A 23,250-nucleotide genomic window follows, 5' to 3' on the forward strand; every position below is an offset into this window, starting at 1 on the left:
GTGCTTCTATTTTAGTAGCAAAATTATGTAAAATAAAAAATTAACTTTAATCTTTGTTTATTTCATTTTAACTGTCGAAATGAAGGCAATAAAGCAATAAACACTGATTAAGAAAATTATTTCTTGCAAAATATAAAATTTGGATAACCTAGAAAAGTTATCCAAAACACCTATCGGTATAAAACCACACCCCATTTTGAAGCTCCCGTCCTGTTTTGGAGTTTTCTGTACCCATTTGGAGATCTCCAGGCTGCAGTCATATCCTTTCTGCAATTTGTAACTATTTTACGAGATGGGTTATTTGTCAAATTCGCATTGTATCAATTTGTATAAATCTTATTTGCACATTTAATACTTTATGTTTCATTCTGCTTTTGCCACATGATGTTGGGTGTAGGGGTGGAGTTAAGGGTTGGTGTCCATTATTGCTTTTTCATACGTTTTTGTACGATTCACATTTTATGATTCACATTTTACTCAGTATTTTTGCTTTGTTTTATAAAAATAACTGAACAACCTTACAAGATGTCTACTCGACACAACGTCATGCAACGCTAAGGGTTGCTTAGCAACTGCAGATGCTACGAGAGCGCTCAAGCATTGAAAGGAAGGAAGAAAGCGGCACAGTCGCGTTTTCCGGCCGCATGGTTTTAGACACGAAATGTGAAGCAAGCACCCCTTATTCAGCTGTAGATATTACAACTCATAATACCCACCAATCAGAGAGGCTCCTGAATTTCAAAGTTTTTTGAGTTTTAAAAAGTTTTTGATTCAAATTAATCTGCCGTTTTTCACCCAACTTTGGGCCCCGGAGCACGCACCGGATCTGTGCTTCTATTTTAGTAGCAAAATTATGTAAAATAAAAAATTTACTTTAATCTTTGTTTATTTCATTTTAACTGTCGAAATGAAGGCAATAAAGCAATAAACACTGATTAAGAAAATTATTTCTTGCAAAATATAAAATTTGGATAACCTAGAAAAGTACACCAGTTTGTTAAGAAGCTGCTGGGCAGGTTTATCATCAGTCAGGTTCATAACACAAACTGTGTGGATTTTGTTGCGGACCTGAATATTAATTACACATTTTATAACCATACACTGTAAAACATGATATAAAATCAACATATATTTTTGTAACTTTGACCAACAAATTAAGTTAAACAATTTCAACTTGTTTTTATAAGTTATGTCTAATTATCACAAGTCAAAACTTAAAATAGTTGGTTGAATTGACTTGCAAAAAGTTGTACTAAATTCATGCTGCATTTGTTTACAAGTATAAGAATGAGAAATAGTACTTTGTAGCCTTAGGAAACAAAGGTTAAGGGAGAGAGTCTATGAAAAACACTTATTAACTTGGTTGAGAATGTTGGAATGAACTGAGATGTTGTAGGGCAAGAAAAGACTGATCTCACAGGGGAGCTGATGTCTTCTAGCAGAAGAACCGAGCAGCGCTCGCACTGTAGCAATGTCAGCGCGCGCTGCATGATCTTCCTCACAATCTTCTCCAGGTCCGTCTGCTCCTCAAACAGATCATTCACCACCTCCAACAGTGCCTGAAGAAACAAAACCAGCAACTTGGACTGTATTCTCACAACACACGCCTTCACACATCCTCAACCTTTGATTGGTTTGGCTTGTTAAATATTTTAAACCTTCAGGCCTGAGGATTGTAAACAAACCAAACAACAGTACCTGAGGTGTATTAAAGCTAGTAGAGAGGTCTAGAGGCAAAATAGAGGGGTCTTGACTCACCCTGCTCCTATCATACTCCTTACGGGATTCAGAGAAGAGTTTGGCATTGGAGATCGATATTCCGCAGAATGGCAAATACATTTGCAGCACCTGTAGAGAGAGTTGGGAGATACTTTGAAAGATTAAGTCCGAGTATTGCGTGAGATATTGAGAGGTCAAATAACAGCAACTTAAGAACCGGAGGCACATTACAATTTCGTCTTCTGTATTTCTAGACCATTTAAAACAGCACAATAGCCTGTGTACTATAATAGAGTCTGCACGGCATTATAATAATGAGAAACTATCAGTTGTTTAAAAAGAAAGTGAGGGGATGATATGTGAAAGTACACGCTGACTGCTATTGAAAACAGTGTATGGAAAGTTCAGCACTGATCCTACAGTACAGATTTTTTATGTAATTTCCAACTGTTAAAGGTGCAATGTGTAACTTTAAGAAGGATCTCTTGACAGAAATGCGATATAACATACACTGTTAACGATTTCCCTGTATTTTTACAGTACGGTACTGGCAGCACGGTTGCCAGTAAGTTACTGTATTTTGGTTTTACAGTACTGTACTGTAATACCATTTTACAGTACACAAACTAGTACTGTATAGTTACAAAGCAGTACTGTACTGTAATTTTACAATATTTTATTACAGTAGTCTATTTTTTACAGTAATTTACTGTAATGTCTATATTGACCCATAAATACACTGTTAACGATTTCCCTGTATTTTTACAGTACGGTACTGGCAGCACGGTTGCCAGTAAGTTACTGTATTTTGGTTTTACAGTACTGTACTGTAATACCATTTTACAGTACACAAACTAGTACTGTATAGTTACAAAGCAGTACTGTACTGTAATTTTACAATATTTTATTACAGTAGTCTATTTTTACAGTAATTTACTGTAATGTCTATATTGACCCATAAATACTATTTATTACTTATTACAGTTAATACAATAATATTATATAAAATAGCTAGATATTTAGGTTTAAATCTATAGTTATTAATATGGTAAAAATGCTATCCTTGACATGACATAATGAATTAAAAGGCAATCCAAGCAATGTTTGTATCAAAATTTTATTTAAAAAACATTTAATCGAAACAAAACATATTTAAAACAAGATTTTAAACAATAATAAACATATAATCAAGTAACATAAAATAAAATCAACAAGTATAAACAAGTTTGGAGACCCCTGCTGTAACATATTTAACTCTGGCAAATAGAACACTCTTCCATAGTTTGAAGTTTTCAGTTTAAAGTCCATCATCGACTAAAAGGTAACATTTCACTGTGGTAAAAAGAACACTGGCCCATAGTTTTAAATATTCTACTTGAATTTCATTTAACACTAAAAATAAATGCATTAAACTGTGGCAGACAGACCACAGTGGCCTTTACTTTGAAGTCGTCCATTCGAACTCAATCAGGGACTGCATGAAGCTGTTCACATGGGGGTTAATGGCCACAGCTTTTCTCTGCACCAAGTTCCTTGTCTTTTTGCTTGCTCCTTGTCTGGATGTGCACTTTTTCCCATCTTTGGAATTAATTATATCCAGAAACCTGTTAGAAATATCATAAACATTAAGTCAACAAATATAAGATAGAAAAAGATTCTTAAAAAACTAAACTCAGCCTTGAATTTACTCCTATTCTGAAACCTTTTGCTCTTATTCTTCTGTTCCACACCTAATTACATTAAAATACAGAAGATTCACTTACCGCTGAACAAACTCTTTCCTCAATGGACAGCATCCACCTGGATCATGTCATGATTGAATGTCCTGAACAGAAAGTACAATTGTTACTGATTTGGACACAACTTTTTATTCTGAAAACAAAATCTTTTGTCAATAAAGTCCAGGGACACCTCTGCTAAATAAATACAATTATTAAATTAAATTTCTTATAACCAAAGTCTGAATATTTCTGTTTGTATATTTCTACATGGCAAACTAAGACAATTGTGTACATGTTGTGTATGGTCGTGTTACAGTGTTGTGTGTGGGAATTGTGAATGAGTGTATACATGGGTATTTAAAGAAACTGTAGTGGTAAAGTGCAAACTTACCGAACAATGTGCTTGGTGTGTGTCTGGTGTCACCCGTTGTGCCTCCACATCTGCCTTAACTCCTGAAAAGTGCAATGACACTCATGTAAACTACAAATAAAAAGTGATCAGCACATTCCTGTGTACTTTTACATGTGACGTGAAAGCATTTAATATTGCAGTCAAAAAATACATGACTTGTAACTGTACATCATGTACTTGCCTGGTGCCTTTAAAGATGATCCATCTTACCCAATCCGACTTACAAGCAATGGTAAGACTGTAAAAAAGACAAATGTTACAAAATCTGTTAGCCATAGAAATAAGTAGACATTGTGAAGGAAATGGTAAAAGAAAACTTAGTAACACTTTACTATAAGAGTTTATTCCTTAACATTTGGTAATGCCTTAGCTAATATGAACTAACAATGAACAATATATTTTACAACATTAATAATATTTGATAATGTTCATTGTGCAGAGACAAAGTGATTGATTTAAAAATGTATTAAGTGTTTAAATCTAATATCATGCTATGCTAACAAATAAAACATTACTGTAAGTGTTAAGTCAGTTGTAAAACATTATATATATATATATATATATATATATATATATATATATATATATATATATATATATATATATATATATATATATATATATATATATATATATATATATATATATATATATATAGTTGTTATATTATATATAAATATCTAAATAAGTCTTTTTTAATTATTATTCTATAACATCTTGTCTACAGAAAATCTCTGAAAATGTCTCGTTTACTGCAGAAAATAGCGATTTATAGTGACAAGGTAAAAGGACTGTCCCTTTAATGTTTTACCCGGACGGCTGCGGTGTAACACTATTTCACGCAAAGTTTTTTAACAAGTTAGTAGCTAGCTGCTCACTTTAAAGATAAACATGATCGCCTAAATCTGAGCAATCCTGGTGATGCCAGTTTCCTACACGATGTTATAATGGACTATTTTACATCCAGAGTTGAAGGATCAGATGACAGAGACGAGAAGACAAAGGTACGTAAATGCGGAGCCCATTCTCTTTTCGTGCATTGATTTGATGCGTTTTGGAAACTTATATACAGCGTGTAATGCATCTGAAGTGGTGGAAACAATATGCCATAAAAATGTATTGGACAACTTACTGGGCGTGTAAAACGCTTAAGAGAAGATATTCTCTGCTTTTGCTGATATAACGTAATATAATAACAACAACAATAAGCGCGGCAATCCCTTTCGTTCATCTGATATTAAGATGAGCCCAGGTCTGAATTATATTTGGTCGAAGTTAAAGCTGCGATGAGTTCGATGCATGTATCCAGTTAAATATGAGGTTTCTTGTTTTCACTTCTGTGGAGTAGTTCGGTACTATGCTGTGTACGGGGTGTCAAGTCCTATCTGTTTTACAACCACGAGTCAGCCTTGCCAAACAGTCGAACTTAATACTTTTCTCTGACGCTAACGTTAACTGAACGGATGAAACGCCGAGATAAACGACCGTTATGCTGGGACCGCAAGACCGCGCTGGCGGGTTGTCTTTGTCCATTTCGTTAAAAATAGTTTCATTGTCACCACACTTTCAACACAATATAAACTCAACAAACCGTCATAATTTAGTTAAAACAACCCTATATTCATTAAAAAAGGTGTAAAGCGAGTTAAAGCAGCGGTAGACATCTGTGTGTAACGTGAGCTTACTTTCTGAGGGAGATTGAAACTTTGTTGGCGACCGTTTTTCTCTCTCATTGCACGTTTAAAACAATATTGTGACAAACTATTGACAACATTCTTAAACTAAAAATTAAGTTTTCATGAAACAGAAATATTTCAAACTTACCGAACTGACAGAAATCAATCGTCCTCCTTCAGCTGCAGCCAAGAGTTGTGCGCTCCCTCTGTCTGTGTGATTTGACGTTGGCGCACTTTCTCTGATTATTGCAAGTACACCTGGCACATTACAGCAATGGCTACAGCAAGGTTACATCAAGACCAAAATATACTGTAAAATGTTCCCGCTCAAACAAATTTACCCAGAATGCATTATGAACTGCAGTACTGTACTGTAATGTACACATACAGTATAGTACTGTGGATTTTTACAGTACAGTGCTGCTAAATCTACAGCGACATCTAACAGTGTACTATTTATTACTTATTACAGTTAATACAATAATATTATATAAAATAGCTAGAGATTTAGGTTTAAATCTATAGTTATTAATATGGTAAAAATGCTAAATTAAAACATAATGAATTAAAAGGCAATCCAAGCAATGTATGTATCAAAATTTTATTTAAAAAAACATTTAATTGAAACAAACATATTTAAAACAAGATTTTAAACAATAATAAACATATAATCAAGTAACATAAAATAAAATCAACAAGTATAAACAAGTTTGGAGACCCCTGCTGTAACATATTTAACTCTGGCAAATAGAACACTGTTCCATAGTTTGAAGTTTTCAGTTTAAAGTCCATCATCGACTAAAAGGTAACATTTCACTGGGGTAAAAACAACACTGGCCGATAGTTTTAAATATTCTACTTGAATTTCATTTAACACTAAAAATAAATGCATTAAACTGTGGCAGACAGACCACAGTGGCCTTTACTTTGAAGTCGTCCATTCGAACTCAATCAGGGACTGCATGAAGCTGTTCACATGGGGGTTAATGGCCACAGCTTTTCTCTGCACCAAGTTCCTTGTCTTTTTGCTTGCTCCTTGTCTGGATGTGCACTTTTTCCCATCTTTGGAATTAATTCTATCCAGAAACCTGTTAGAAATATCATAAACATTAAGTCAACAAATATAAGATAGAAAAAGATTCTTTAAAAATTTAACTCAGCCTTGAATTTACTCCTATTCTGAAACCTTTTACTCTTATTCTACTGTTCCACACCTAATTTCACTAAAATACAGAAGATTCACTTACCGCTGAACAAACTCTTTCCTCAATGGACAGCATCCACATGGATCATGTCATGATTGAATGTCCTGAACAGAAAGTACAATTGTTACTGATTTGGACACAACTTTTTATTCTGAAAACAAAATCTTTTGTCAATAAAGTCCAGGGACACCTCTGCTAAATAAATACAATTATTAAATTAAATTTCTTATAACCAAAGTCTGAATATTTCTGTTTGTATATTTCTACATGGCAAACTAAGACAATTGTGTACATGTTGTGTATGGTCGTGTTACAGTGTTGTGTGTGAATGAGTGAATGAGTGTATACATGGGTATTTAAAGAAACTGTAGTGGTAAAGTGCAAACTTACCGAACATAATGTGCTTGGTGTGTGTCTGGTATCACACGTTGTGCCTCCACATCTGCCTTAACTCCTGAAAAGTGCAATGACACTCAGGTAAACTACAAATAAAAAGTGATTAGCCACATTCCTGTGTACTTTTACATGTGACGTGAAAGCATTTAATATTGCAGTCGAAAAAATACATGACTTGTAACTGTACATCCTGTACTTGCCTGGTGCCTATAAAGATGATCCATCTTACCCAATCCAGCTTACAAGCAATGGTAAGCCTGTAAAAAAGACAAATGTTACAAAATCTGTTAGCCATAGAAATAAATAGACATTGTGAAGGAAATGGTAAAAGAAAATTTAGTAACACTTTACTATAAGAGTTTATTCCTTAACATTTGGTAATGCCTTAGCTAATATGAACTAACAATGAACAATATATTTTACAACATTAATAATATTTGATAATGTTCATTGTGCAGAGACAAAGTGATTGATTTAAAAATCTATTAAGTGTTTAAATCTAATATCATGCTATGCTAACAAATAAAACATTACTGTAAGTGTTAAGTCAGTTGTAAAACAAATATATAAATATTATATATATATATATATATATATATATATATATATATATATATATATATATATATATATATATATATATATATATATATATATATATATATATATATATATATATATATATATATATATATATATATATTAGTTGTTATATTATATATTATATCTAAATATCTAAATAAGTCTTTTTTTAATTATAACATCTTGTCTACAGAAAATCTCTGAAAATGTCTCGTTTAGTGAAGAAAATAGCGATTTATAGTGATAAGGTAAAAAGACTGTCCCTTTAATGTTTTACCCGGACCGGCTGCGGTGTAACACGCTATTTCACGCAAAGTTTTTTAACAAGTTAGTAGCTAGCTGCTCACTTTAAAGATAAACATGATCGCCTAAATCTGAGCAATCCTGGTGATGCCAGTTTCCTACACGATGTTATAATGGACTATTTTACATCCAGAGATGAATGATCAGATGACAGAGACGAGAAGACAAAGGTACGTAAATGCGGAGCCCATTCTCTTTTCGTGCATTGATTTGATGTGTTTTGGAAACTTATATATACAGCGTGTGATGCATCTGAAGTGGTGGAAACAATATGCCATAAAAATGTATTGGACAACTTACTGGACGTGTAAAACGCTTTAGAGAAGATATTCTCTGCTTTTGCTGATATACCGTAATATAACTTAATAACAACAACAATAAGCGCGGCAATCCCTTTCGTTCATCTGATATTAAGAGGAGCCCAGGTCTGAATGATATTTGGTCGAAGTTAAAGCTGCGATGAAATCGATGCATGTATCCAGTTAAATATGAGGTTTCTTGTTTTCACTTCTGTGGAGGAGGACTGCGGTACTACAGTATGATGTGTACGGCGTGTCAAGTCCTGTCTGTTTACAACCACGAGTCAGCCTTGCCAAACAGTCGAACTTAATACTTTTCTCTGACGCTAACTGAACGGATGAAACGCCGAGATAAACGACCGTTATGCTGGGACCGCAAGACCGCGCTGGCGGGTGGTCTTTGTCCATTTCGTTAAAAATAGTTTCATTGTCACCACACTTTCAACACAATATAAACTCACCAAAACCCTCATAATTTAGTTAAAACAACCCTATATTCATTAAAAAAAAGGTGTAAAGCGAGTTAAAGCAGCGGTAGACATCTGTGTGTAAGCTTACTTTCTGGGGGAGATTGAAACTTTGTTGGCGACCGTTTTTCTCTCTCATTGCACGTTTAAAACAATATTGTGACAAACTATTGACAACATTCTTAAACTAAAAATTAAGTTTTCATGAAACAGAAATATTTCAAACTTACCGAACTGCCAGAAATCAATCGTCCTCCTTCAGCTGCAGCCAGGAGTTGTGCTCTCTCTCCCTCTGTGTGATTTGACGTTGGCGCACTTTCTCTGATTATTGCAAGTACACCTGGCACATTACAGCAATGGCTACAGCAAGGTTACATCAAGACCAAAATATACTGTAAAATTTTCCCGCTCAAACAAATTTACCCAGAATGCATTATGAACTGCAGTACTGTACTGTAATGTATACATACAGTATAGTACTGTGGATTTTTACAGTAATGTACTGCTAAATCTACAGCGACATCTAACAGTGTACATTAACCTTATAATGAACTGTATTGTTTTTATTACCTTAGAATGAGACGTGTTTATCTACAAACACGTAAATTAGGGTCCCCTAATATGGATGTCGCCATCGTGTCTCTACAGTAGCCCTAAACGGACAAAACTGCTCTACAGAGGGCGTTTCGTACTTTCGTTGTCTAAGATGATGATATGCTTGTCCTGTGGTTTCTACCGTAGCTTCTCATTGAATTTCAAAATTGAGGTTAAGTCTAACACTACACCTTTAACTTACAACATTAACTTACACAATAATGACATTAATTAGTGTTGGAAAGGCCTACGTTATGTGTGTGTGTATATATATATATATGTAGCGATCACTTGATTGTAATTCTTTAACCAGGATAATCAAACATGTTTATGTCCAAAATCACCTATTAAATCTTTAAGTTTATAGCAGTTACATAACTACTTCATCAATTGTAGACTGTGCTTTTAGTGCCTGAGTGATGCAAACTTGAATCTTACATCTGCTGGACATTTAGTAAAATTACGTTCAGATCTGAGCAATGGTACAGAGAGCAGGACTGAGCTGTTGTGCTCCCCAGGTTTAAGTCAAGGATGTGTCATTGCCTCATTAAATTTCTGCACTCTTTTATCTTCTTTCTCGCAGCTCTATCTTAGGTGCAAACTCATTAATAAAATATTAAATGTGATGTATTATCCTCTCAAGCAACAAAGGTAAAGGTTTAGTAAAAAAGATTGTTAAAGAAAAGAAAAAGCTCCGGATTCTGATTCATGATGAGTCACAATAAAAGGTCAGTTTTAAAGGGGACAAATCATGAAAATCTGACTTTTTTCATGTTTAAGTGCTATAATTGGGTTCCCAGTGCTTCTATCAACCCAGAAAATGTGAAAAAGAACAAGCAAGTAACTTAGTTTTGGTAAACCATTCTCTGCAAGCATGTGCAAAAATAGGTCATTAAAATTTGTCTCCCGTTGTGATGTCAGAAGGGGGTAATAACGCTCCTTAATTTGCACTATCCACCCACGGTACTGCCATTTAGTGCAGAGATCAGCTCATTTGCATTTAAAAGGACACGGAGACATTTTTGCTCAAACCAACAAAGTGGCAATTTTAACATGTTATAATAAATTATCTATAGATTTTGAGCTAAACTTCACATTATGTACTCTGGGGACACCAAAGATTTATATTGTGAAATGTCGCCTTTAATGCAGAGAGCTATGCATGCAATGTTCCTGCCTTTCTTTTGATGACTGCATCTCAATGGTACAACATGTCGCTTTTACCCCCTTTTTGTCCATGGTGATGATGACCCACTGAAGAGCAATACAAAGATGAGACCCAAAATGAGAAAACAATAAGGTTTCTATTTCTTCAGGTATTTTCGACTTCTCATCACAGGTGTATTTATATTCCTTCTGTAAGAACCATAAAATAGAACTTGTTGAGAAACTAAAGAGGATCAAAAAATATGATCTAGCCTTAAATTGTACGGTAAATGACCTCGGAGCTCCAACTGGCTTGTGCTTTTGTTCATAAGGTTATGAGAAAAGACCTTGAGAATAAATCTTTACATGGCTCATGAGTATTTTATCAGCTATTCCAAGACTCCTCCCATACTTTTGCTCCACTACTGCAAGTATTATAAGGTGTTAGTTCTCGGATTTCTTTTGATTTATCACCGCAATTATCTTTACACGTTGAAGTTTCATTACCAGCTAAAAGTTGGGCACTGTAGTAGTGGGCACCTGGAAAATAAAATGGGCATAAATCCAGTAGATGGAGCAGCAAGAAGTCAATAGCTTACCTTCTCATCATCTTCAGTGAATGGAGTTCCACTGGGGTTCCTGTTGATGGCCTGAACTACACCAATGACCTCACCATCACTGTTGCGTATGGCCATGCACAGAATAGACTGAGTCTTATAGCCAGTCAACTTGTCAATTTCATCGCTGAAACGATGATCCTGCAAAATACAGAAGAGACACAATATTGTGTTTGGATGTATAAATCTATCGACTCAAGGATCTGGGATTTAGGTTAGGTGGCAAACTTGTTTAAACTTTTTTTTTCAGATTTTAGGTGGAAATAACATGAAACATGAAAAAAGAGTAGCAAAATAATGCATTCATGGCACTATTGGTCGTCTCTGATTATTGCATATTTAATTAAATTATATAAACGTGCTGTAATCGCTGCATAAACTGCAACAGGCGAATATTTAAACCCAGATTGAATATTTAAACATTTTACTTTTTTGCACTTGATGATCAGAAGTTATGTCCAACTTTGGAAAATAGACGTCTTTTCCTTTACTCAAATACATTATGTATAAAAAACATGTTGCAGTAGTGCCTTTAAGATCAGCTTGAAAATAATTAAAGGAGGACTAAGTCAAGGCCCAAGTGAATAACTACTGTAATCAAAAAAAAAAGAGAGAGAGCATCAACAATATATTAACTATAGTACAGTTTCCTGTAAGCTTTTTCGCTTTTTGTACTGTGTCTGTGGCCATTAGAACCAAACCTATTCCCTGATACAATGTTGTTTGCCTTTTTGAACAAATAAATATCTTAACCAAGTTGTATTTTCTAATTTTGTTCCAATGCAAATGAGATTATTAAAATTATATATCATTATAATTTACGGAGAGTTGCTTTAAAGTGTACAGCCCCAAATTATACCTCATATGCGTTGGGTATATTGACTGTTTCTCCGTGTTCGGCTACATAGCCTATAATGCCTTTACCCCACGGAACCTGCACCTCATTTGAGTCAAGGGTGCTCGAGGAGGGTCGGACCGTCGTTCCCGAGTGCACGTCAAAAAACTTGGACACGAGGATCTTCTTATGAGACGGACCCTCGACGAGGAAGAGCGAGCACCTGTCCGCGTTCACCATGATGCACACATTGATGAGAATCTTGTAACTCAGGTTGGTCATGTCAAGCTCGTTAGAAACGTCCTTTACGAGCTCGAGGAAAAACTCTCTCTCGTTGGACTCCTTGAGTCGGTATTTGTAGTCAATAGCGCTTGAGGCATACTGAGGCACGTTCACTCGGGACTCGAGGAGCGCGCTCAGGATGTGCGCGGTGGTCGGCGGTAGCGAGCTGGCTTTCCGCAGGAGCGCGCGCCGTCGCATGCTCGAATGGGACTCGTGAGCAGTGAGACTGACGTGCTCGTCGTAGGTCCGGTGCGCCGTCATCGCTTTGGACCGGGCAAAGTTCCTGCGGAGCTCCATGTGAGACGATCTGCGCCTCAGTCCGTCTGGGTTCGTGGGCCAGAACGGATCTCTGGCGACTCCGCGCTTCTCTTCCACCGGAGAGGTTTTGGACGGTTGGTGCTCTTTGGGCCACCTGCTCAATGTCTCACTTTTTCCTTTCCTCATGAGATATTCCTCAAAAAGCTCGGGATGGCAGTCTAGAAATGCCTCCACGTCCGAAAAATCAAAAGTTGTCATGTTGATATAGCCAAGCAGATTTTTTTAAAATGCGTATCTTCCTAAGCGTCTTGCGTTTGGACCTACAGTAATCCTCACCTCACTGAACTGATGCGCTTCACACATCCATAATCCATATGCTGCTCTCCAGCTTTCCACCACGCACACGCGTATTTTATTAGGCTCGTAGAGTTTACCAGTGAAATAAATAAATATGTTTATGATGACGATGCTGAAGTATAATAAGCAGATTCTGGGCTTTAGTGGCCCAAATTAACTTAGAAAAGCAATCGAGGACTTGCAAGTATAAAGATCTATTGTATGACCATTCATGTTGTATTTGTATACTTCTTTCACTGAGTCTACGAGAAGTTTAATAAATTATTTTTCTTTATGCTTCTTTTATGTCGCGCGCAAAAGGGTGTGCGTGAGAGAGAGAGAGAGAGAGAGAGAGAGAGAGAGAGAGAGAGAGAGAGAGAGAGAGAGACGTGCTTTTATTTCATTAAGCACTAATAAGCTAAAGGCTTTTGAAGTGGCACCAGACTGCTTTTATTTATCATTAAAGAAGCAATTTTATCTATACATGTCCACAATAAAATTCCAACATAATGAAAGGTCGAATTAACATTTTGTTTGTCTGAGAACATTCAGTGTGAATTTAATGTTCAAAAATGCATCCCTGTAAATTTTATAGTTTGGAAATTGGTTTCTGACTACTATATTATTTTGTACTCTCTAAAAATTTCAAACCAGCATTAAGTGAAAAGTGACAAACCCAGCTGCTGGGTTACATGAACCCAGAAAGGGTTTGGTATAGTCCCAGGATGTCACAGGGGAGGCACCATTTAAAACTGTGCTGATATGAACCATTATGTACTTGTGTATACATTAGGTTCCGATATGTACCTCTGAGGTACTAAAATGAACTCTTAAGTGTGCTTTTTGAAAGGGTACTGTCCCAGTGACAGGCCAGGGAGCATTTTTTGATAATTTTTTCTGACAGTTTATTGTAGCCTCCAACTGAGAATGTGTATAGTACTAAAGGTGGTATAGACAGGCCAGAATGTATGAAAAGCTTTGGGAATTTAATTGAGACCATTTGATTCTGAGTAGGAATTCATTTTTTCATCTGTTTCAGTTCATCACTGCACGTCTCCTCTTTGAATAGTTGTCATTTCATTCAAAAACCCACACAGACCTTCACTTCATCTGAATAAGACATTATGTGTTTGTTCGGCTGCTTTCATTTGAACTGAACTATCTCTCTCTGTGGATTTGCTTTTATGCTGCAAAAACCTGCTTTATTTTTTTCTGGCATGGCTGTGTATTAGGTCTGCTTTGAAACAATATTTCCTATCAGCTTATAAGCTCAAAGTAATTTCTATGATCCTCGCAGCGTGTGTTTAAATATTTACATATACATAAATCCATGGTTAGAGTTCCATGTGCGTTGCTTGTCATTCCAAAATATGTGTTTGTTGTGTCATGTGAACCATGTACATCAGGTGTCTTGTCAAAATAAGTGCCTGCTGCACATGCGTCGAAACTGTTTATGATAAAAGAGACGCTCACTTTTACAAATACTTGCAAGACACTCACTTAACAGTAACCTATAATTAGATTTCAAATGAGATTAAGCAAGTATCTGGCAAACCAAAGTGTCACTTTTATCATAAACCCTTTAGACGCATCTGCAGCAGGCACTTATTTTGACAAAAAGCATGATGCATATGGTTCACATGACGCGCCGAACACATATTTTGAAATTACAAACACATGACGGGCTAAATGTTTCGGCAACATGATCTCACAGAAAGTCGTGGTATAGTCAAAAATCAAGAAAAATTTGATTAATTTATTCTGGTCAATGGCCAGAAATTCAGCTTTTTTCATGCCTTGAGCACGAATGTCTTTTTCGTGTATCTCGACACAAATTTTTATAAATAGCTTTTAAGTTGGGGTTTCGGTTAGCATGTCTAAAAATGTAACAGAAAGTGATTCCAACCCCAAGCGACAATGGTAAGAAAAAACAATAAGAAAGCAATACATAAAATGCCACGAAAAAAGAAAGTCGTGCCATAGATACGAAAAACTATTTATAGACATTTGTGGTGGCACTTAGTTTGCAGCACTTGGACCTCGGCACGCAGTAACATCATCACTCCTGACATCTCCCCCTCTCGCTCAAACTTCCGTCAATATTATTGCGCCCGAGGTCGAAGTGCTGCAAATTAAGTGCTCTTCGCCATACAATTCAGTTTTCATTGCTTAAAAAAAATCGCCACGTTTTTTTTTTGTGCCACCATACTTACTCGTGTAACTACTCATGTGCTCAGTCTTTAAAAATGCAAAACATGGAAGTGTTTGGTGGCTTCTAAATTCATCCCTGTTTGGATCCTAAGGAATGAATGGGGCTAGGCTAAATGCTTACACATTCACGACGCGCTATACAAAGATTAAGTGTACGCATTGAAAAAGATAGATATGTATTAATTCATCTAAGTTGAGGTAAGAACATAGTAAAATGTTGAAAAACTGTGGTGTTTACCTTTAAGAGAACCAGGAACACAACTGCCTGTTTAGGAGAATTGAAACAGAGGTGTAGAATTAAAGTAAACATGTGGAAAAATAAAAGCACGAAGCATGAATACATGTTACAGTGCACCAGATAAACACCCCAAAAACAGCCTGTTTACCACCCCTTAAATATGAAGTCAAATCTCCAATCCATTTAATGCTTCAAAGCTTGACTTAAAGGTTAACCGTCTAAACTGTTGCATTTTAGCATGAACCTGTTGATACTCATTAGTAAGATAAAACACTTCTGCAGTCCAAATGTTAGTCAGATGCCCTGTTTGCCCACAGCTGAATATTTTGACACAGGCTAATGAAACCTTCTCTCCATAGTTGAGTATTAACAAGCAACCAAGGGAGCAGAATGTCGGCACTACATTTATAATACAACAGTAGGAAATGTAATACAGGAACTCTTCCAAAGCGGAGCATGGTAATTGGTTTCTGAACTTAAGCTTGGTGTGTGCGTATTAAATCCCAGCTTTGAATCCTTTGACAAGGGCCCGGGAGGATCCCAATTAAAGGTGTAATACTGCATATTGCTCAACACAGCTTTATAAATAAGGCCGGTCAGTGGAAATGCTTGGCAAGCATTTGGTTGCGTGTTGGACGGGATCCAGTATATTGACTGGCGTTTTCAGTTCTTTAAATGAATGCTATACAAACAAATGTTCATGCTAAGATAGTGAACTAAGTTACTAAAACAACAGGGTAGAACGAAATGTGTGTTTCATAAACATTATTTCCCTTTAATAATGTTCACATTACTGAATAGTGAAAGTGACACTTACAGAACCATGGACAGCTCTCCATATAGTTTTAAAGAGAGAACATTGGTGACCCCAGACACAACACACTTTACACTTTAAAATAAAAGTTTTTTCAACTTATAAAAGTAAGTTACCTAGTTGCCTTGGCATTTTGAGGTAATTCAAATAAAAAATATTAGTTGACACAAAATAACTCATATTTTTAAGTTGAATTAACTCAAAATTTTAAGGTAACCAGGTAACTTACTTTTTTAAGTTGAATGAAACATCCTGTGTGTAGATTTTAACTTGTATTGGGTGTGTGTGCCATGACTTCAGTTTGCTGCTGTAACCAGAGATGTTTTTATTCTCTGCAGCCTAGATCTGTGTCTTCGATAGCCTGGTCTGGTTTCAGTCCCTTTATTGAGTTCAAGCACTGGACTGTGATGGCTTTTTGCACTCGCAGGCCAGGCCTTAGCAGACTTCACATACAGAGCTGTGATTGCTCTCTGGGGACTATTGATTTCTTGCATTATTCATTAGGAATAAATTACCTTTTGAATTTGCATATTTAGCGTTGAGTGTTACAATTAAACCCCACCAATGTGAACTGAAAACAGCCTAATTTTTTCAAAGACAATTTTTGCATTATATTTGGAATTTATAAGTGAGATTACCCGCTTAGTGCTCTTGACAGTGAGATCTAACAAGCATGTGCATCACCAAATCCTTTAAACACAACAAAGAGGGCAGTTTGGCTTCCATAGTGATGGTGCTTGGACTTGGATAAGGTGACGCTCTTTGGTTTCATGTGGCTGTTTGGAGAATCAACATTATGGTCAGTCTAGAGATTCATGATTTGCATGGCAGTATCCTCCTGCCCAACATCCACAGCCTTTGATCCACCAGAGCAGTGGTGAGCACCTGCCCGGGTTTTAAAATGCGTGCCAGGACATTGATCAGAGAAGCTGTCGTCACCATACAAACTACTTTTTCTGCCCGTTTTACTTCAAACTCTTTTGGATCACAAGGCGACTGTTAAGTGGCTCTCCATATTTTGCCAAGGTGAGAATGTAGGTTTACCTGCTTTATTACTACAATTTCTACAAATACAATTTGTTTTCATTTGTCATATAGCTGTCCCTAGCTGTCACTGGGGCGATACCCTTTAAAAAATTACACCTTTGCATCTAAAGAGTTCATATTTGTACCACAGAGGTACAAACTACCAAAAGTGCAATGTTAGTAGCCCTACCTCAAAGATGAATATGGTACCTAAACATATTTGTACATTAGTGGTAAATATTAGGACTTTTAAAAAGGGTACTGCCCCAGTGACAGCTTCGGACCATTTAAAAAAAAAAGTGCAGAGTCATGAGTTGCACTTTCTGCTAAAATGTATACCGTTAACTGCATTATGTGCTAAATACATTAATGAAAGGTTTCACATACAGTGAAGCTTAAAATGTTCTTTAAAAACTCATTGTTTGTTAAATGAAACACGGCGTGACTTTTAAAGGAGGCCTAACTATTAAAATGAATAAAAGCAGCAGGATTATAGAAGAATGACTTCCAGTTTCAAGAGTGAAAGAATCCCTGCCATTATTAAGGGACATCGGCACTTCAGTTATGGAGGGGCGGTGCTACCTGAGTGAGTATGACAACATCGTATATATGATGTATATATAACTTTCTTTAAAAACTCCTGAATGCCTTTTAAGACTATAAAGACAAACATTTTGTTTTACTGCCTATCCAGGTCTGTCACTATCGAGCAATATTATGACCTAACCCCAACCAAGAAGAGCAATCTCCGTCTGAATGACCAGCTGTAGGTTTAACTTTCTGTTTTTATAGACTCACATTTGTTTAGTTCAACATATAATTAAAAGGTTAAGAGGATCAATTATTATTGGCATTACTATTAAGAAAACTTGAAAATACTCTAAGCATTAAAAGCATTAGATTTAGGGCACATGTGTGATAAATCATGCTTGATATGGTGAAGTGTGCATGTTATTTACTTTTAAATCGAATCGACTCATGGATGGTGATTTGCATTTGCTGTGGTAAAGTCATGTGGTGGAGCAGTGGTAAAGCCATGAATGTTTTTTATTACTTTGCTTTCTCGTTTAGTTTTCATGTCAGGGATTTTTATCACAATTTAGATACACAATCTGATATACTGCATATCAGCACATTAAATCTGCTGCAAACCGCAATTAATTCTGCAGCAAAGATTGCGCATGTAAATTATTGTGTAGCCTTATTCTGCTGACAACACTGAATAAAGAAAGCAGAGGAACTTGATTATTTTGTTACTCTATCTTCAACAGATCACCTGATAAAGCAAAGTAAACAGTTACCTTTTAAACATTTGAACCCAAGTTCTCGCAAAACTTGTACATGATGTCATGAACTTTGTGAATTTTGATGAAATGTGACCCTGGACCATAAGGGTCTAAAATATACCATCTGAAAGCTGAATAAATAAGCTATCCAAACAATAATTGCTACAAATATACTGGTACGTTGGTTAAAATTATAGATTTCTTAAGGCAAAAATCATTAGTATATTAATTAGTATTTTATTAAACAAGCAGTAATATAAATAATTCACCAAATTATAAAAAAATATCCATTGATGAATGTTTTTTTTTAGGATATGACAATATTGGGCTGAGATGTAACTATTTGAAAATCTGGAATCTGAGGGTGCAAAAAAATCCAAATATTGAGAAAATCGCCCTTAAAGTTGTCCAAATGAGGTCCATAGCAACACATAATACTAATGATAAATACATTTTGTTTGATTTATTTATAGTAAGAAAAGTACAAAATATTTTCATGGAACATGATCTTTACTTAATATCCTAATGATTTTTTGCCAAAGAAATCAATAATTTTGACCAATGTTTTGTTTGCTATTGCTACAAATATACTTGTGCTGCTTTGTGACAAATTATAATTTTATTAAACAAGCAGTTATATAAACAATTTACCAAATTATAAACAAAGTTAAAAATCTTTATAATAATTACTTTAAGATAATTACTTCACATCAGCTTATAGGTATACAATTTTCATTTATTGTTCATTTTAATGTAAACGTTTAACATCCGAAATGGTTTCATTTTTATATGTTATAATATTTATAGATTTACTTCATAAAACTGTTTAGCTGTCCCTAAATCAGACATGTGTTTTTGTCTCATCTTGGATGAAACTGTTCAATACTTTACATTAAAGAACACTATAGCAACTATTCAGCACTTTAAAGGTGCAATGTGTAATTTTTAGAAGGATCTCTTGACAGAAATGCAAAATAATATACAAAACTATATTATCAGGGGTGTATAAAGACCTTTTTATAATGAACAGTTATGTTTTTATTATCTTAGAATGAGAGGTTTTTATCTACATACGCAGAGGGTCCCCTTACATGGAAGTCGCCATCCATGTTTCTAGAAGCCCTTAACGGACAAACTTTTTTTACTAAGTTGTCTACGTCAATTACATGTTTTTCCAGTGGCGGCTACCGTAGCTTCTCAATGTTTTTCAAAAGCGAGGGGTGAGTGGTGGACTGAGCCGTTGGTTGCAATTCACAACCTCACCACTGGATGGCGCTAAAATTTACACACTGCACCTTTAAAAGGATAGTTCACCCAAAAATTTAAATTCTGTCATCATTTACTCACTCTCATGTTGTTTATAAAGAAATTTGTACAGGTTTGTTACAACATGAAAGTGAGAAAACAATTCATTTTTGGGTGAACTATTCCTTTAAGCAACAGCCTAGCTTTAAAGCACCACCATCGTTTTTTAAAATATTTTACTATGTTCTTACCTCAACTTACTAGGTTTGCAGCACTCCTCAGCTTGCAGTAACATAATCACTCCTGACTTCTCCCTCTCTCCCTCAAACTTCCAGCAATATTCCTGCGCCCGAGGTCAAAGTGCTGCAAACTAAGTGCTCTCCTCCATACAATATAGTTCTCATTTTTTATCCGCTTAAAAAATTGCCAGGTTTTATTTTCTGCCACCATACTTACTCGTGTAACAGTCTTTAAATAGGGAAAACATGGAAGTGTTTGGTGGCTTAAAAATTCATCCCTGTTTGGATCCTAAGGAATGAATGGGGCTAGGCTAAACGCTAACACATTCACAATGCTCTGTACAAAGATAGGTATGTATTAATTAGTCTAATAAGTTAAGGGGAGAACATAGAAAAATATTGAAAAACTATGGTGTTTTTCTTTAAGGCAATGGGTTTTGCACAGCCTGTGCAAATGCAAATCTAGTTTCATGAATTTTAATTTCATTAAATGTTCTTTTTAGGCTTCCGAAACCTACAGACATTGACATGAGGTAAAAAAATCTATTTTACATATTTCAAAAGTATGCTTCCATTTCTTTTCTTTTTTTTTTCTTTTTTTTGTACACCTACATGTATTTTTCTTATGTTTTTATTTGTTTTTGTGTACACTAGCATTTTCTATATGTTCATCTTATAAGGAGACACACATACTGTAGTGTACTGATCTCTTTTCATGCTGTTGAGTAATTGAAGGACACTGTATGCAGAAGAGAGTAGCAAAGTAAGGGTCAAGGACAGGCAGAAAAGCATTTTATTGGGAAAACCGAGAGACTCATAATCTGTATTTATGTGTGTTCTTGCAGCAAGAGGATGATAAAATCTGTCATTCCAAAGGAACATCCATACCAGTCCCACATCTCACGATATGCCATGTTTCCATCTTATGAGTCTCCTGATGACCATCACACAGGAGTGAGAGCTGCTTCAACCCTGCCCTTGAATTCTCTCCTGCCCTCTAGTGCTCCGGCAGTTACTGTTCTACACAAGACCAAAGGTTAATACAGATAACACATCATCTGTCATGTACATTTAAGGCCCATGCCCTCTTAGATTTTTTAGCAGTGGAGATTTAATTTGCATATTCATAGATCCATGTTTACTAAATAAGGCAAGGGTGTTGAGTTACAGTCAAGCTTTTTTAAAGCATAAAGAAACTACTGTAACATGTAAAACTGCTATTAAGATGAGTTTAACTACAGGGAGCCTTTAATGGCTGTGAATTTGCTTGTTATTTATTAGTTATACTTCAAGATTTTCTCTTCTTTGCATTCAGGCAGTCCATACCGTCATGAGATGCTGGATGTTCCTATGGCAACCAGAGGAGAAGGAATCGTTTGGCCTGGGCAATGTGGTTTCCAGAATGTGAGTTACATAACATGTTTCAAAACACTTATAACCTTCAGACATGTTTTAGCATCAACATCACTCCAGAGTCATGGTGTTTATTGAGAGGCATACTGTAACTTTAAAGATTCATTGTCCTGCACTCATTTATCTTTCTCAATTATCAGCATACTAAGCCATCAAAAGGCGAGAACCAGGTGATATACCCCAAGCCTCTGAAGACAGTGTATCCAAATGCTACTCTGCGTAACAGTAATATCACCTTGTCGGAGCGCAGTGCTAACATGTTGCGCAATCTAGAGAAAGCCCATTGGTTCACCTCATACCAGTTACACTATACAGGTACTATGTCAGAAGAGGAACGTTGCAGAAGACCTCATTTTTCTTCCCATAAATGTCTATGATGGAAGTGTTTATTCTAAACATTATAAAATATGATTTGCTAAAGCTGTGGGTTCTCTGATCCAGGCACTGGGCCCACCAACCCAATTAAACTGGACGATTTCAATGAGAAGACAATTGCCATGCTAACTGGAGAAATGAACCCTCTTACAACACAGCTGGTAATTTACCTATACTTGTGAGGTATTTGTATACCTCTTTTTTTAATTTGCAAACAGTGTGACCCTGCTTGTGAAAACCCAGGTATTTTTTTGTGATTTACTTCCTATATAAAATCATCCTACATCTGTGAAAACATCTTTAATATTGACTAAGATGATGTCAAAGTTTGAAATCAATGAGTGAAATCAAATTATGATGCCCCTATTCTTATAATTAGAGACTTAACCAAAATTTAGTTTATTTTCGTATTTTTTTATGATGCTTATCTTCTGTTTTGAATGTTACAGATGGAACGATCAGTACCTACTTTCATTCCCTCTCGACCATTAGAACGACGCAAAACCAGAGATTGTCAGTATCGACATGTGCTAGAAAGCACCTATGCTCCATCCCAATTTCCCCTTGCCCGTTCAGGGTCAGCAGACCTTGACTTAAGCCCATCCCACAAATTCACCCCGTTGGGTGTGGAGGTCAGAAAACAGAACATTACTGTTCACAAAAGTGCTCAGGGGAAAGACCATGTGCCACATAGTTTATTTTCAGACGCATGCAAAAGTGAGCAGGTCACTGAATCAAACCAAAGCTATGAGGATGCGAGATCCGGTCCTGTGTCTGGAGGAAGCACACCTGGCCACTGTGAGATCTGTAAGAAGAGAATGTGTTTGTGCGGATCTGAATTGCATGTAGGGGAGAGGCATCAAACAACAAAATCCCAGCCTGAGAAAGAGAATGAATATTTATCAAAAAACCTCCGGCCCAGAAGCTTTAAAGAAGCAGGGAAGAAAAGCCTCCATAACTGGACTGATCTTCAACCGCGCTGCACCGTGCTCGAGCTCCAGGACTCCTTCAGCAAAAGTGAAGCTCATCGGCGCCTCCACGAGACTACCAAGGTCTCAAAAACCGACTTGCGTGACAATCATCACGCTGGAAGAAAACACTCATTTTGTGGCTTCAACTCATATTACTTTCATAACTGAGAAAATATTGATAATGCAGAATAGTTGTGCAATTGTTCATATGTGAGTGTGTCTGTGTGTGTTTTAGTTCAATATTATTAAATAAAAAAATGTAAATTACTAAATCTTTTAAAGCCTGGTGGATTCTGCAAGAATGCAAGAAAGAAATAAGGATTGTAAAAATGATAATAGATAGTAGGTTAAATTGACTTCATGCTGCATTTTTTAGAGTGAAGAAAGAAAGAAATAAAGTAAACTGTTTATCTGTAGCTCTGCAGGTGCAATATGCTCACAGTGAAAAAAATTCTGACTCTGAAATTTCTGTCTTTGTCTATTAGAAGGTGCTAGAATGGCCTTAGCTATTGTATGCCAAGAACAGTTTCCTTTTCATTTCTGTTCATCTAAACCTCTTTCACACTAGTTTAAAGCATGTTTCA

General features: G+C 35.9%; 2 protein-coding genes and 2 long non-coding RNA genes across 5 annotated transcripts in view; 1 reads left to right on the forward strand and 3 right to left on the reverse strand.

Annotated features, from left to right (window-relative positions):
• Positions 1–12,789, reverse strand: part of pde11al (phosphodiesterase 11a, like) — a 37,149-nt gene extending 24,360 nt beyond the window's left edge. Inside the window, exons 1-4 of the mRNA XM_065261348.2 lie at positions 11,997–12,789; positions 11,120–11,278; positions 1,759–1,848; positions 1,419–1,559 (exon numbers count right to left, since the gene is read on the reverse strand). Coding sequence (XP_065117420.1) covers positions 1,419–1,559; positions 1,759–1,848; positions 11,120–11,278; positions 11,997–12,770 — 1,164 coding nt within the window. The 5' untranslated portion in view covers positions 12,771–12,789. The remainder of the gene's footprint in view (positions 1–1,418; positions 1,560–1,758; positions 1,849–11,119; positions 11,279–11,996) is intronic.
• Positions 2,823–9,309, reverse strand: LOC135743569 (uncharacterized). 2 transcript variants are annotated; one of them, XR_010530541.2, is made up of 5 exons: positions 9,011–9,309; positions 4,034–4,090; positions 3,832–3,893; positions 3,483–3,544; positions 2,823–3,323 (listed from the first exon to the last, which is right to left on the reverse strand). It is a non-coding gene; the product is annotated as an uncharacterized lncRNA (long non-coding RNA). The 2 variants fall into 2 exon arrangements; XR_010530540.2 differs by lacking the exon at positions 9,011–9,309 and adding an exon at positions 5,677–5,983.
• Positions 6,114–7,299, reverse strand: LOC135743571 (uncharacterized). Its single transcript, XR_010530543.2, has 3 exons — positions 7,124–7,299; positions 6,776–6,837; positions 6,114–6,616 (listed from the first exon to the last, which is right to left on the reverse strand). It is a non-coding gene; the product is annotated as an uncharacterized lncRNA (long non-coding RNA).
• A 4,848-nt stretch (positions 12,790–17,637) lies between the features above and the next one.
• LOC135743164 (sperm-associated microtubule inner protein 4) lies at positions 17,638–22,947 on the forward strand. Its single transcript, XM_065260733.2, has 8 exons — positions 17,638–17,723; positions 17,832–17,903; positions 20,411–20,440; positions 20,753–20,943; positions 21,223–21,311; positions 21,461–21,635; positions 21,762–21,856; positions 22,145–22,947. The coding sequence occupies exons 1-8, from the start codon at positions 17,638–17,640 to the stop codon at positions 22,832–22,834; spliced, it is 1,428 nt and encodes a 475-aa protein (XP_065116805.1). The 3' UTR covers positions 22,835–22,947.
• The last annotated feature ends 303 nt before the right edge of the window (positions 22,948–23,250 follow it).

Source organism: Paramisgurnus dabryanus, chromosome 13 (assembly GCF_030506205.2).
Source record: "Paramisgurnus dabryanus chromosome 13, PD_genome_1.1, whole genome shotgun sequence".
NCBI lineage: Eukaryota > Metazoa > Chordata > Actinopteri > Cypriniformes > Cobitidae > Paramisgurnus > Paramisgurnus dabryanus.

Bases quoted from the DNA above. Each gene is read 5' to 3' on its own strand.
- LOC135743164 (XM_065260733.2), top strand. From the start codon at position 17,638: ATGACTTCCAGTTTCAAGAGTGAAAGAATCCCTGCCATTATTAAGGGA. The intron at 21,312-21,460 runs GTGAGTTACATA...CTCAATTATCAG, and splicing joins GGCAATGTGGTTTCCAGAAT to CATACTAAGCCATCAAAAGG. The intron at 21,857-22,144 runs GTAATTTACCTA...TGAATGTTACAG, and splicing joins ACCCTCTTACAACACAGCTG to ATGGAACGATCAGTACCTAC.